Genomic DNA, 15,998 nt, shown 5'->3' with positions numbered 1-15,998 from the left:
TGTGATAATTTTCGTCTCTTTTGTGTCGCTCTTTGTGCATGGGGTGATTGGGCATAATAATTAAATAATGCCATCAGTGCAGTGCTTCGGTGGACGCGCAGTCCTGTTTTTTGTGATAATTTTCGTCTCTTTTGTGTCGCTCTTTGTGTGCATGGGGTGATTGGGCATAATAATTGAATAATGCCATCAAGTGCGGTGCTTCGGTGGACGCGCAGTCCTGTTTTTGTGATAATTTTCGTCTCTTTTGTGTCGCTCTTTGTGTGCATGGGGTGATTGGGCATAATAATTGAATAATGCCATCAGAAGTGCGGTGCTTCGGTGGACGCGCAGTCCTTTTTTTGTGATAATTTTCGTCTCTTTTGTGTCGCTCTTTGTGTGCATGGGGTGATTGGGCATAATAATTAAATAATGCCATCAGAAGTGCGGTGCTTCGGTGGACGCGCAGTCCTGTTTTTTGTGATAATTTTCGTCTCTTTTGTGTCGCTCTTTGTGTGCATGGGGTGATTGGGCATAATAATTGAATAATGCCATCAGAAGTGCGGTGCTTCGGTGGACGCGCAGTCCTGTTTTTGTGATAATTTTCGTCTTTTTGTGTCGCTCTTTGTGTGCATGGGGTGATTGGGCATAATAATTAAATAATGCCATCAGAAGTGCGGTGCTTCGGTGGACGCGCAGTCCTGTTTTTTGTGATAATTTTCGTCTCTTTTGTGTCGCTCTTTGTGTGCATGGGGTGATTGGGCATAATAATTGAATAATGCCATCAGAAGTGCGGTGCTTCGGTGGACGCGCAGTCCTGTTTTTTTGTGATAATTTTCGTCTCTTTTGTGTCGCTCTTTGTGTGCATGGGGTGATTGGGCATAATAATTGAATAATGCCATCAGAAGTGCGGTGCTTCGGTGGACGCGCAGTCCTGTTTTTTCGTGATAATTTTCGTCTCTTTTGTGTCGCTCTTTGTGTGCATGGGTGTTTTATGTGAGTAGGTTTTATGTGATTAGGTTTTATTTTTTATGTTATTTTCTTTCTCTCCATTTCCTCAGTTTGATTTGCGATGCCTTTCCGTCGGGTCGTGTTTTTTTTTCGCGTTCGTCGTCGGTGTGTTTTTTGTTTTTTTTTTCGCGTGCGTGTATGTGTGTAAAAGTGCGGCTGGTTCTGGTTGTCATCGATGACAATTGAGCCAGTCTTATTTGCGATGCCTTTCGGTCGGGTCGCAGGGTTTTATCGCGTTCGTCGTCGGTGTGCAATAACAACAAAACCTTATCATACCATTTCAGCTCGATAAACATCGTAACTCGTCGCTCGCTTCGTTAATCAGTACCCCACTAAACATGAATCATGTAAAACTCGTAAAAACATCTCAATTAAAAAGTCAGACTGTTAAATTCTTCATCATTTAATTATAAATAATTTTGGTTCTATCTTTCCACAGCCGGCTGTCTAAGATAAATCCATTTCAATTAAAAGTTAACAGCCGATAAACGGGAAATGACTCATCCGCAGCATCCGATTGCTTGCCTTGAGATTAAAACATAATACCTTTCAACAAACACTATGATTTTGGGTCGCATCATCATCTTCTATGGTGAATCCTGACCAAACATCCTATCCTACTAACAAATTTTCAGGTTCCTGGCGCTTGTGGGGTGTAAGCACAGAGTAAATCAGCTGCCCTAGTAGCAACCTGCGCTAACTAACATTCCCGTCCCTTAAAATCGAGATCTACAAACTGACATGGCGGGCGCCGTTGGTGGCCAATGACTGTTACCTATTCGCAACTGATCTAGCTTTAGCAATCATGGTGTTTTATCTTTTCAGCGCATTCATACATGCTGTTGATAAGGGAAACACCACTAGATCGTCGAAGCATATAATCAGTAGTGCTGAAAGGATATTACGGTTCTGTTCAGCAACGGAGGGGCAACCATGGGTGATCTCTCATGCTCATGCTCATGCTCAAAACTTGATTTGCAAAAAAACACTATTTTATTTATTTTTTTTTTTATATGTTTAAGAGGACATCAAATGCCAACTTTTCTGAAATTTCCAGAATGGGCAAATAATCTTTGACCGAGTTATAATTTTTGAATCAATACAGATTTTTTCAAAAAATCGAAATATTGGTCGCAAAAATTTTTCAACTTGAGTTTTCGATGTAAAATCGAATTTGCAATCAAAAAGTTCTTTAGTGAATTTCTGATAAAGTGCACCGTTTTCAAGTTAAATCCATGTTAAGGTAACTTTTTTGAAAATAATCGCAGTTTTTCATTTTTAAAAATTAGTGCCCATGTTTGCCCAAAGGTGATCATTTTTTTTTTTTTTTTTTGAAAAGCTGAGAAAATTCTCTATATTTTTCTTTGTTGAACTTTGTTCATACAATCCTTAGTTGCGAAGATATGGCAATGCAAAGGTTAAAAAACAGGAAAATTGATGTTTTCTTAGTCTCACCCAAACAACCCATATTATCTCAGCAACTAATGGTCCGATTTAAAATGTTGAAATATGAAACATTCGTGAAATTTTCCGATCTTTTCGGAAAAAAATATTTTAAAAAAATTAAAATCAAGACAAATATTTCAAACGGGCCAAACATTTAATATTACGCTCTTTTGAAATGTTAGTCTTGATTTAAATTTTTTCAAAATATTGTTTTTGAAAAGATCTGAAAATTTCACGAATATTTCATATTTTAACATTGTAAATCGGACCATAAGTTGCTGAGATATCGACATTAGAAAATGGTGGGTTGTTTGGATGAGACATCAATTTTCCTGTTTTTCAACACTTGCATGGCAATATCTCAGCAACTATAGGTCGTATCAACAAAGTTCAGAAAAGCAAAATATAGAGAATTTTCTCAGCTCTTCAAAAATATTTGTTTTCAAAGGTGGGCAAACATGGGCACTAATTTAAAAAAAATAAAAACCGCGACCATTTTGAAAAAAAATGCATGAAAATGGCTATAACTTGAAAACGGTGCTCTTTATCAAAAATTCACTAAAGTATATTTTGATTGCAAATTCGATTTTACATCGAAAAATGAAGTTGAAAATTTTTGCGACCAATGATTCGATTTTTTGAAAAATTCTGTATTGATTCAAAAAATCATAACTCGGTCAAAGATTTTTTGCCCATTCTGGAAATTTCTGAAAATTTGGCATTTGATGTCCTCTAAAACATATCAAAAAATAAAAATAGTGTTTTTTTGCAAATCAATTTTTAGTGACAATAAGTGAAATTAAAAATCACCAGGGTGCGCTGGAAGTGGGGACGCGAAGTCGTGATTATTCAGGTTAATTTTTGGTGTGCTTTTGTGTCGCTGTTCGTATCGGATGAGTGATTGTGCTAATCGAATAATAGCATCATTGGTGCGCTGGAAGTGAGGACGCGAAGTCGTGATTATTCAGGATAATTTTTGGTGTGCTTTTGTGTCGCTGTTCGTATCGGATGAGTGATTGTGCTAATCGAATAATAGCATCATTGGTGCGCTGGAAGTGGGGACGCGAAGTCGTGATTATTCAGGTTAATTTTTGGTGTGCTTTTGTGTCGCTGTTCGTATCGGATGAGTGATTGTGCTAATCGAATAATAGCATCATTGGTGCGCTGGAAGTGGGGACGCGAAGTCGTGATTATTCAGGATAATTTTTGGTGTGCTTTTGTGTCGCTGTTCGTATCGGATGAGTGATTGTGCTAATCGAATAATAGCATCATTGGTGCGCTGGAAGTGGGGACGCGAAGTCGTGATTATTCAAGTTAATTTTTGGTGTGCTTTTGTGTCGCTGTTCGTATCGGATGAGTGATTGTGCTAATCGAATAATAGCATCATTGGTGCGCTGGAAGTGGGGACGCGAAGTCGTGATTATTCAGGTTAATTTTTTGTGTGCTTTTGTGTCGCTGTTCGTATCGGATGAGTGATTGTGCTAATCGAATAATAGCATCATTGGTGCGCTGGAAGTGGGGACGCGAAGTCGTGATTATTCAGGTTAATTTTTGGTGTGCTTTTGTGTCGCTGTTCGTATCGGATGAGTGATTGTGCTAATCGAATAATAGCATCATTGGTGCGCTGGAAGTGGGGACGCGAAGTCGTGATTATTCAGGTTAATTTTGGGTGTGCTTTTGTGTCGCTGTTCGTATCGGATGAGTGATTGTGCTAATCGAATAATAGCATCATTGGTGCGCTGGAAGTGGGGACGCGAAGTCGTGATTATTCAGGTTAATTTTGGTGTGCTTTTGTGTCGCTGTTCGTATCGGATGAGTGATTGTGCTAATCGAATAATAGCATCATTGGTGCGCTGGAAGTGGGGACGCGAAGTCGTGATTATTCAGGTTAATTTTTTTGTGTGCTTTTGTGTCGCTGTTCGTATCGGATGAGTGATTGTGCTAATCGAATAATAGCATCATTGGTGCGCTGGAAGTGGGGGCGCGAAGTCGTGATTATTCAGGATAATTTTTGGTGTGCTTTTGTGTCGCTGTTCGTATCGGATGAGTGATTGTGGTAATCGAATAATAGCATCATTGGTGCGCTGGAAGTGGGGACGCGAAGTCGTGATTATTCAGGTTAATTTTTTTGTGTGCTTTTGTGTCGCTGTTCGTATCGGATGAGTGATTGTGCTAATCGAATAATAGCATCATTGGTGCGCTGGAAGTGGGGACGCGAAGTCGTGATTATTCAGGTTAATTTTTGGTGTGCTTTTGTGTCGCTGTTCGTATCGGATGAGTGATTGTGCTAATCGAATAATAGCATCATTGGTGCGCTGGAAGTGGGGACGCGAAGTCGTGATTATTCAGGTTAATTTTTGGTGTGCTTTTGTGTCGCTGTTCGTATCGGATGAGTGATTGTGCTAATCGAATAATAGCATCATTGGTGCGCTGGAAGTGGGGACGCGAAGTCGTGATTATTCAGGTTAATTTTTTTGTGTGCTTTTGTGTCGCTGTTCGTATCGGATGAGTGATTGTGCTAATCGAATAATAGCATCATTGGTGCGCTGGAAGTGGGGACGCGAAGTCGTGATTATTCAGGATAATTTTTGGTGTGCTTTTGTGTCGCTGTTCGTATCGGATGAGTGATTGTGGTAATCGAATAATAGCATCATTGGTGCGCTGGAAGTGGGGACGCGAAGTCGTGATTATTCAGGTTAATTTTTTTGTGTGCTTTTGTGTCGCTGTTCGTATCGGATGAGTGATTGTGCTAATCGAATAATAGCATCATTGGTGCGCTGGAAGTGGGGACGCGAAGTCGTGATTATTCAGGTTAATTTTTGGTGTGCTTTTGTGTCGCTGTTCGTATCGGATGAGTGATTGTGCTAATCGAATAATAGCATCATTGGTGCGCTGGAAGTGGGGACGCGAAGTCGTGATTATTCAGGTTAATTTTTGGTGTGCTTTTGTGTCGCTGTTCGTATCGGATGAGTGATTGTGCTAATCGAATAATAGCATCATTGGTGCGCTGGAAGTGGGGACGCGAAGTCGTGATTATTCAGGTTAATTTTTGGTGTGCTTTTGTGTCGCTGTTCGTATCGGATGAGTGATTGTGGTAATCGAATAATAGCATCATTGGTGCGCTGGAAGTGGGGACGCGAAGTCGTGATTATTCAGGATAATTTTTGGTGTGCTTTTGTGTCGCTGTTCGTATCGGATGAGTGATTGTGGTAATCGAATAATAGCATCATTGGTGCGCTGGAAGTGGGGACGCGAAGTCGTGATTATTCAGGATAATTTTTGGTGTGCTTTTGTGTCGCTGTTCGTATGGGATGAGTGATTGTGCTAATCGAATAATAGCATCATTGGTGCGCTGGAAGTGGGGACGCAAAATCGTGATTATGCAGGTTATTTTTTTTTGTGTGCTTTTGTGTCGCTATTCATAAGGAGTGAGTGATTGTGGTAATCGAATAATAGCATCATTGGTGCGCTGGAAGTGGGGACGCGAAATCGTGATTATTCAGGTTAATTTTTTGGTGTGCTTTTGTGTCGCTGTTCGTATGGGATGAGTGATTGTGCTAATCGAATAATAGCATGACTTACTGAATTATTTGTGTCTTGAGCGTAATTTTCGTTGAGTAATTGGTGTTTTTTTGTGATTTTTTTTGTGATTTTTTTTTGAGATCTTAATTAATTGTTTTGTGATTTTCAAAGCCCTTCCTATATCATCGTTGATCGGAAGGCACGGCGTCGGTAAATTGTGTATAATGTTTTGAATAAGGTTTTATTTTTAATGGTGAAAAAAACATTTCTATATAATGATCGAAAGACGCACTGACATTTTGGATTAATTAATAGTGGAGTGAAATAATTGTGTGTGAGTGTCTTTGTGTGTTAACCAAAAAGACCTTCCCATAGCATCGTTGCTCGGAAGGCTCGCCGACGGGTCTGTTATGAAAGTCCTCCCCATAGCATCGTAGCTCGGGAGGCATCGAAAAGCCAATACCTTATCCTACTAACCCAAAAAATAATAATCACGTGATGCTTGAAGGAGATGCTGTGGATTCAACGGTCTCAAGCGGTATCAACAAGTATATAGCGAAAAACTGTGTGCTTGATGAGTCTGCAACTTCAACTATCGGACTAACATTCCTCCCTTTCGTTGAACTGCAGGCTTCTTGGGAGGCGCCGGTATTGACTAATAAAGTAGGGATCTTCAGGGGTTAAACAGTGAACGGATGGTTGGCTCCCACTGATCATTTTTGATTCATTGTTTAACTTCAGCTGATCTGTCAATAACGGAGTAGCAGCTCATTGGCAGTCAACCATGCTCATGCTCATGCTCATGCTCACAATAAGTGAAATTAAAAATCACCAAATTTGTTTTTACCGTGTATCATTTTTTTTTCAGTGTAGTCCATATCCATACAGCAATTCCATTTGAAAAGAGCCTAAACCAAAAAAAAAGTTCTCCGATCGGGCTCAAAATTTTTCTGGGGGTTCCTTGGCCAAAATAATTAGACCCGTATTTTTTTGTTTGGCCATTAGGGTGGCCTACATCGTGCTAGAATTGGTTCAAAAATGGCAATTTTCGTCATTTTCGCAAAAACCACTTTTTCTAAAAATCATATCTCGCGCCATTTCATCCGATTTTAGCTGTCTTAGACGCAAAGAAAGGTGATGAGTTTGGCTATTTGGGAAAAATAGTAAAAGTTCCAAAAATCTAGCTTAACTATTGAAAAAGTCGTATGAAAACTTAAAATGGCGTTTTGACCGTGTCTGGACCAAAGAGCCTATGTCTGAAAATATTTTATCGGATTCCTCGGAAAATTTCACATAACATATCAAAAAATTGGCGATGTCGAACCGTACGTTTCCGAGATATGATTTTTTGAAAAAAAAAACTGCGTTTTTCGACGCGCCACGCGCAAAAACGGGAAAATGACGAAATCGGCAAAAAATCAACTTTTTCCACTAAAACTGCGATAACTTTAAAATTTCAGCGATGACCTATAGATGTTATGGTACCAAGAGTTGCGTCTCTCAATTACGAAAATTTTGGTACCCAGACATGATAGTCATCGCTGAAAAAAGTTATCGCAGTTTTAGTGAAAAAGTTGATTTTTGCCGATTTCGATTTTCCCGTTATGTGAAATTTCAATCGTATCTCAAAACGTTTCGACACAATTTTGTATGTTATGAAATTTTCGCCTAAAATTTTTCGACATAGGCTCTTTGGAACATCGGATGTAAAGGCTAATTTTTGCGAAAATGACAATCATTTTGTTCCTGCTATGAAACCACCAAACTTTTTAATGTTATGCCAAGCTTTTAAAAACAAATGGAACCTACACTTTGCCGAAGACACCAAATCGATAAAAAAAATCCTTCAAAAGATACAGATTTTTGAACTTTCACATATCATTTTTGCTGCCAAATTTGTATGGAGAATTATATGAACGAACTTATGATGCAAAATGGCTTCTTTGGGCATACCGAAGGCACCAAAAAAGTTTCAGCCGGATTAAAAAATACAAAAAAAATCGAATGACCGAAATCTCAGCGAATTGGTCATTGAGAATTTAATTCATGAATTTGTGAAAAACCTTCATGATACTACGAATTATTCACCATTTCATGAATAAAAATTAATATAATTTATGAGTTTAATTTCTAACGTCCTGAAATTGTGATTTTTAACTCTCGATAAATATTTACAAGAGCTGGAAGTCTTATTTTTTTGTTAAATCATGAATTTTGATCATTCACGAATTTATGAATAAATGTTTATGTTTAAAATTCAAGTCATAACTAAAATATCAAATTCGTGAATTTTAATTCAAGATTTTATTAAGACAATGCATGAAATCATTCAAAGTAATCATTAAAATATTTACGAATTCATTTTTTGAATACTGTTTTAAATATGCGTAGAAAAAGATTGGTGCTTAGAAAATTCAAATTTGTTCTACCAGTTTCAAAACCAGTGTTTCAAAAACTGATAGAAACCAGATAGCAAATATTGTTTTAAAAATATTTTTAGTGGAAACATTTAAAATTATTATTATTATCTGTTAACACTGCCACTGTTAAAAATTTCCATCAATATTTAAATTTGCCTTACACCATGGAAAACAAACGAAACAAAAACCTGCCCACCGTTGCGTTGATTCACGTTGATGCATGGACCACGAACTGCTACAGGGGGAGCATAAATTTTCACCTTCACAAACAAACAAACAAACAGCTGAATCCATCCTCCCACTCCCGCTGGCCGTCGTCGTCCCTGAACCTGAGCCTCGAATCTGTCTGAAGTGACACAAGGACACACACACACACACACAACCCTTACACACTTTTGCCCCTGAAGTTATGTGATGTGTCCCAGTTAAGCAAACGACGAGACAACAAAGCAAATCGTGTACCCCTTTTTAAGGGTACACTAGCACCTCCCCCTTCCCCTTACTTGAGTAACATAAATTTCCCACCTTTTTACCCATCATCCAACATCTTGCCTGCCTGGAATGTGGCCCTGGAGAATTTATGGGTTCAATATTGCACGGCAGTACATCTTTTTAATGTTTCATAACTTCCACACCTGTAGTATTTCGTTTATTAGAGCGCTTCTTAACGACTTGGTCGGTGATCGGAAAGGGGTTGGACACTCGAGATTAAGAAGATTTCTTTTTAATTGATTTTGATTATTTTTTTTTAATATTATTGCAGTGTCCAGCCCCTCGACAATTTTTTTTATTTTAAACAATAATAGAACATAATAAAACATTTTTTTTGCCACGTCATCTATGGATGATCCCAAAAGGAAAAAAAATGCAAAGTGGTCATCCCACATTTCACGCCAATTTGCGCCTTGCTCCGGAGAGTGGCCAAACCACCAGAACGCGAGGTCATTGTTTGTCAACTGGAAAATGGTTGGCCGCCGTATCGATTGACGGCTGACAACACTGCCCGACCCAATGAGGTGGAAAATCCCCCGGTGACGCTTTACAAATTTGTCAACCGAAACGAACGTCACACCCTTCTGGCGGTGATGAATTAATTAAGGAGAGTAATTTGTGCTTTTTGTTCGCATTCTCTGATTCGGGCTCCCAGCTTTAAGGTAGTGAAAAAATATCTTAGCTGTGAAAAATTTCAAAAAATTTGAAATGATTTCGAAAACACTAAAAAAAAAATGCAACCCTACTTTAATGCATTCCCCTAACGCGAACAGCTTGCGTCATTAATCTGCACTCTTTTGCGAAGCTGTCCCCCTGTGCCCACATATTGTCAAATTTGCCTTCACATGTGCGGGAAAAGTTTGTCGAAATTTCATCAAAAGTAACGACCAAGTACATGACACTTATTCCCACAAACCAAACACACACACACACACACACACACGAGTAAAGAGTTTTTGGCAAACTTTTCGACTTTACTCGCAACAACTCTAGAAAATTTACTCACAAATGCGAGCTTATGCTTATTTGTTGGGTTGGAATTCTCGCGCAGATTCGTGGATTTATTTGGCTTGAGAGCAAGATACGAAGAGCAGTGTTGCCAGCAGTGGTTAAAGAAAGCTGTTTTTTTTTTCAATATAAAAATTAAGTTACAATTTCAGCAAAAGAAATGGCTGTCCTAAATTTGAAAAAACTCATTTTTCCCAAAAAAAACTGGCAACACTGCCCGACAGAAATCGTTCAAATCTAGCCTTGTGCTTGTTTTCTTTTCTCGTTTGATAAGAAGAAAAAATCGCACACACACACACACGACATGGAGGATAAATTCGCAAAATTTATCTTGCTTATTACATGTCGAGAGGAGGGGGCAAAAGTTTGCCCTCGTTCGCCGGTTCGTTACTTATTTTGCTTCTCGATATAAGTGAAAAGTTAGTGAACAGATTAATATGTGTTTGTTTGTCTTGTGCTACGTCCTTGAACCCTACCCATTCTGGAAGTAAGCCCTGTGGCGTCATTATGGGCGATGAATCGAATACTAAAGTACTAAAATACTAAAATACTAAAATACTAAAATACTAAAATACTAAAATACTAAAATACTAAAATACTAAAATACTAAAATACTAAAATACTAAAATACTAAAATACTAAAATACTAAAATACTAAAATACTAAAATACTAAAATACTAAAATACTAAAATACTAAAATACTAAAATACTAAAATACTAAAATGCTAAAATACTAAAATACTAAAATGCTAAAATACTAAGATGCTAAAATGCTAAAATACTAAAATACTAAAATACTAAAATGCTAAAATACTAAAATACTAAAATACTAAAATACTAAATGCTAAAATGCTAAAATGCTAAAATGCTAAAATGCTAAAATGCTAAAATACTAAAATGCTAAAATACTAAAATGCTAAAATGCTAAAATGCTAAAATACTAAAATGCTAAAATACTAAAATACTAAAATACTAAAATACTAAAATATGCTACTAAAATACTAAAATACTAAAATACTAAAACTGCTAAAATACTAAAATACTAAAATACTAAAATATGCTAAAATACTAAAATGCTAAAATACTAAAATATGCTAAAATACTAAAATGCTAAAATACTAAAATACTAAAATGCTAAAATACTAAAATGCTAAAATACTAAAATACTAAAATACTAAAATACTAAAATACTAAAATGCTAAAATGCTAAAATGCTAAAATACTAAAAAAAATGCTAAAATGCTAAAATACTAAAATGCTAAGATACTAAAATGCTAAAATGCTAAAGATGCTAAAATACTAAAATGCTAAAATACTAAAATGCTAAAGATGCTAAAATAAAAAAAGATAAAAATACTAAAATACTAAAGATGCTAAAATACTAAAATACTAAAATACTAAAATACTAAAATACTAAAATACTAAAATACTAAAATACTAAAATACTAAAATACTAAAATACTAAAATACTAAAATACTAAAATACTAAAATACTAAATACTAAAATACTAAAATACTAAAATACTAAAATACTAAAATACTAAAATACTAAAATACTAAAATACTAAAATACAAAAATACAAAAATACTAAAATACTGAAATACTAAAATACTAAAATACTGAAATACTAAAATACTAAAATACTGAAATACTTAAACTCACAAAATTACGAAAATGCTAATACACACAAAGAATCATTACACAAAACTCTTAAATTCACAAACACAAGAATTCTAAGACATTCAAAATTTCACACTTATGTTTGTGAAGCTGGACTAAAACCTTTGTTTTTGTTGTCTTTTCTGACACTTTGTTGGCTGCATTCCATTTTTCAATTACATCCCTATCAAGCTCAAATTACCGCCGAAGCCACATCGCAAATTGCAAAATTTAATTATTTATCAAGCAATTTTCGGGCGAATTTTTAACCGCCAAAATAAAAGGAAAATAATCGAAAATTGAAAGCAGTAACCGAACCTGTACGTGTGTGTGAGTGTGCGTGAATGTGGTAAATGAAATTTAATGAATTACCGGCGAAGCACGTGTCCCGGCTTACGAGCCACTCTCATCGAAAGTGAATATTAATTGCGCAGCGGATTTTATTTATTAATTTGCCGGATAAATTTCCACGCAATCTGCTGCGGTAACCTTTTCTCTCAGGTTTAAAAGTGGTGTAAAATTTAACTCACCCTAATAAGAATAAATATTGGGCCGAAATTCGCAATCTTTTAAAAAGAGAACCTCGAGTGAAAAAACGTCCCGATGTGAAGTGGCACACCACCATTAAGATGTGATAACAGTAACCGTAAAAGAAGCAGGCCACGACAGCAAAAAAAAAGCCTCATCGTTTTTAATGACCACACAACGCCACGCCAAATTCCCGCGAGAGTTGGGGCGGAAGGGGCTTAGTAGGCTGGGATTAAAAGTGATTCCTTTTCGACCACAGAGTGATGGATAAGTCACTAGAACTTTACATTTTAGTTGATGAATTTTGAACAGTTTCGGTTAGTTTTATAAAATATCAAATGTTAATTTCAACTTTGCATTAAACTTGCAAAAAGTTTTAACTGCAATTTTAAACGATGTTTGCTTGGAACAATTTTGAATTCAATCTTGTTCAATCTAATATAATCTTATCTTAATCAATCTAAACCAATCTAATCTTAACCAATTTAATCTAATCTTATTTTATTTAATCCAACCAAATTGAATTGAATCAAATGATATTTATTAAAACGGTGAATTGCCCTTAAACGTGCAACCATGAAATCAAAATGACCCTTTTACACGTTTATCTGAACTTCAAAAAAAAAAGTTTCAAATCTTTTTGTCTATGATACCACTCCGGACTGAAAAAAATACTCCCTTTAAAAGAGTCCACGGATTAGCGACCCGTGGGAAATCATGGCCAAGGTTGATGTCGCTGCTGCTGCTGCTGTTGTTGGCCCATAATTTGGGGCTCATTATTTCGGCTGATTTGCGTTTAACGGCAATCCGACCGCGAAATGGACTGAGGTTTTTGATGATGTTTTTTGTTACGGTTATGTTTATTTTCGGGTGTGTTAAACTGATATCTATGCTAATTTGATTTCGTGGCATTTTCTATACTGTTATTTTTCATAATATCTCAGTATCTTTCTTTGAAATATTGCTTGTTTACAAAGCGTTCATAAAGTTTTTCAAGCCAACGTTAAACCTGCACGCGCGAAAAACTTTTCCCAGTCCGCCAAAGTAGTCACAAGCGACTGTAGTTTACGAAATTACAGCTTGAAATCAATATTCGTTTTTTTTTTGCCGCCACTTTTGATTTTACTGCCAAAAGTTTTTTCATTGATTGTTGGCGAGCGAACGAAACAAGCAAAAGTTTCGCAGACAAACTCGAGCAGCCATAAAGTCTAAACTTTCGATAATGTCACCACAGACAAGTGGGGAAATTTCGTTGATTGAATAACTTTGGTGAATAATTTTGACACTTGCCTCACTACTCATTTCTGGTTAAGTTGGGTTTTGGCAAAATCTGAGTAATTTTAATTAACGTTGAGTCGAAATTACGACGCCTGCTTGTCTGTTCGAAACTTGAATCGAACGTAATTCCGGCACTAAATATTTGTTTCCATCCCCTCGTTTCCGCAGGAACCGGGCCGCTCGTCCCCCGCCGGCAAGATTCTCGTCAAGGAAGCGCCGGAAATGCTCGCGATAGCCCACTGGACGGGGCAGATTCCGCGCCGGCCGCCGCTCCCAGACGGCGTCAGCGTGTCGCAGCTGATTGCGCTCGGGTCACGGCGGAAACGCTCCAAGGTGTACTGGATGATCGCCAAGAGCGAGGAGGAAGTCAGGTGAGTTTTGACAGGTGTCCGATGTCACATGAAATGTAGGGGGGGGGCGTGATTAAGCATAACTTTGTGAAACTTTTTTTTTCAATAAGGGATATTGTTTGACAGTTGTTTGAGCACGAACGATGCGTTTCAACAAGCGTCGATTTTCTCACCCAATTGGGATCAAATGGGACGGAATAATTATGGGAATTACCTAGTTGTTGTGCTTAACCCCAACTTGACCACGGTTTCGTGATCAAAACTTTTGTTATTTTTTGAAGAACTGCTTTTCGATGTGATTAAAGTTGCAACGCGCCTGTGTTTGACAGTTGTGAAGGTACGAACGATGCATTTCGCCACGTGTCGTTTTTCTCAACCAATTAGGGGTTTAAATGGCTTAAACTTTGATCAGGTTTGTCCAGTACAGTTTCAACTGTCGGCAAGATGTTCCGTCTTTTGGGAGTTCTCCTGGTAAACGCGTTCCGCCGGTTTTGCCGCAACGAGCATTGCTTCGTGGTCGTGCTCAACTTCAACCGGTTGATCGGTTTCACCGGGTACACCTGGGACCAACCTATTCCGATCGTCAAAGCCGGTCTGCTCATCTACGCCATCCTTTACGAGATCCTCGCGATCGTAGCGATCGCCTTCTTCGATCCAGGTCCGGTTTCGATCGACCAACAATTTGGGATGATCTTCGTCATGAACACCGGCCTGATGTGCGTCATAATCTGGGTTTTGCTGGCGCTTCAGCGTCGCGATCTGGACTTGGTCCTGAATCGCCTGATGGAGCTTCAGCGGCAAGCCGCTGACGATCGCCGCAGGCAGTACATCTGGAGGATCAACTGTCTATCTCTGGTGTTTTTGGTGCAGAACCTGGTCCAGATCATCATCTGGAACAACGCCGTCGACTACAGCTGCCCACTGCAGGTGTTCCGAAGCGAGATCGTCGACCGACTCAACGTCGTATGCTATCCGCTGGCAATGACCTTGCTATCGCTGATGTTCGTCTACACGATTATCCTGATCAGCGCGATCTTGCCAGCGCTCTCGATCGAGTTCCTCGTACTTGGTGAAGACTTTCAGCGGATCTTCGACAACGTTGGTCCGCTGTTCGAAACGGCCCGGAACGCAAACTCCAACTGGACCAAGCTGGAAAACAACATGAAGAGCTGCATCCGACGTCACCAGGAACTCTTAACCTTAGCCGAACTCCTTCAACGACGACTCAAGCTGTTCTTCCTGTTCAACCTGATGGTAGACTTCTTCCTGATCACGTTCAGCTGCTTCCAGTTCGGCAGAAGCCGTCGCAGCGACTCTCCTCGGTACATGTACAGTGCGTTCGCCGCCGTAACGGCCACCATCAACCTGCTAATGTTTGGAAAAATGTGCGACCAGCTTGAGGCGCACGTATCCTCGATCAAGCGCCACCTTTACAGTGCCAACTGGGTCGACCGCCTGGTCTACTCGCGCGTCTTCGCCCCCCGCTATAAGAACTTCCGCAAGCTGATGCTGATCGTGATGGAGCGCACCGAGCGGAAGGTCGGCTTCACGTGCGGCAACTTCTACGCCATGTCCCTAACCACGTGCTGGAGCGTAGTCCAGTTTTGCTACTCGGTCTTCACGCTCCTGCTCAGCGTGTTTGAGTAATCGAATGACGACGCAGAGTTCGTTTTTTTTTTTTTGCTGAACGGCGAACCCCGCGAACAAGAGAACCTCTAATTGCAATCTAGGACACACTTGCGGTGGTGGTCGTGACTCCGGGTGGTGCGGTTTTTCTCCGGTGACACTCGTAAATCAAATGTATGAAACAAGCAGAGCAGCAGCGCTGGGATGGTGTTATTCAGTTGTGGCTGGAAGCTAATTCGATTCAAGTGTAGATTTGCAGTTGGAAAATTGAATATATCCCACCGGAGCGTGAATAATAAAAAAAAGTGTTGCTATTGACATAATTTTGTATTGCGCAGTACCAAATCTAACAAAATTAAAACAAATCTTAGAAATCTTGATTGTATAGAATAATCTAGTGAAAACTCACTTCATAATACTACTGAAAAACCGTAGAACCTAACCTCGAAAATACCAAAACATTCCTTGAACAACTCAACATCGTGTCGTACCTTCCAGCTTCCTAACTCGGTTTATTTTTGCAACACTCTTGAAAACATCTATGCACCACCCACCAACCTCGGCAGCTTGGGCTGTGAGAGCTTTCTTCTGGGAAGAAATGCCTGGGCTCCATTACCATATCTAACGGTCAGCTATTTTTATCTTCCGGTCCTGGTCTCGGGTCTCGTCGGGTTAACTTT

The 15,998-nt window shown here is 38.6% G+C and overlaps 3 protein-coding genes across 3 annotated transcripts in view; 2 read left to right on the top strand and 1 right to left on the bottom strand.

The window, feature by feature from the left end:
- Positions 1-15,998, top strand: part of LOC6046541 — a 96,083-nt gene that overhangs the window by 46,634 nt on the left and 33,451 nt on the right. Inside the window, exon 5 of the mRNA XM_038248191.1 lies at positions 13,511-13,713. Coding sequence (XP_038104119.1) covers positions 13,511-13,713 — 203 coding nt within the window. The remainder of the gene's footprint in view (positions 1-13,510; positions 13,714-15,998) is intronic.
- The window catches only part of LOC6046540, a 40,345-nt gene that overhangs the window by 8,100 nt on the left and 16,247 nt on the right, over positions 1-15,998 (bottom strand). The gene's annotated exons all lie outside the window — the stretch shown is intronic.
- On the top strand, positions 14,624-15,572 carry LOC119765074. The gene has a single exon (XM_038248203.1). The coding sequence runs from the start codon at positions 14,674-14,676 to the stop codon at positions 15,337-15,339; it is 666 nt and encodes a 221-aa protein (XP_038104131.1). The 5' UTR covers positions 14,624-14,673; the 3' UTR covers positions 15,340-15,572.

Source organism: Culex quinquefasciatus, chromosome 1 (assembly GCF_015732765.1).
Source record: "Culex quinquefasciatus strain JHB chromosome 1, VPISU_Cqui_1.0_pri_paternal, whole genome shotgun sequence".
Lineage (NCBI taxonomy): Eukaryota > Metazoa > Arthropoda > Insecta > Diptera > Culicidae > Culex > Culex quinquefasciatus.
This window is presented reverse-complemented; position numbering and strand designations above follow the sequence as displayed.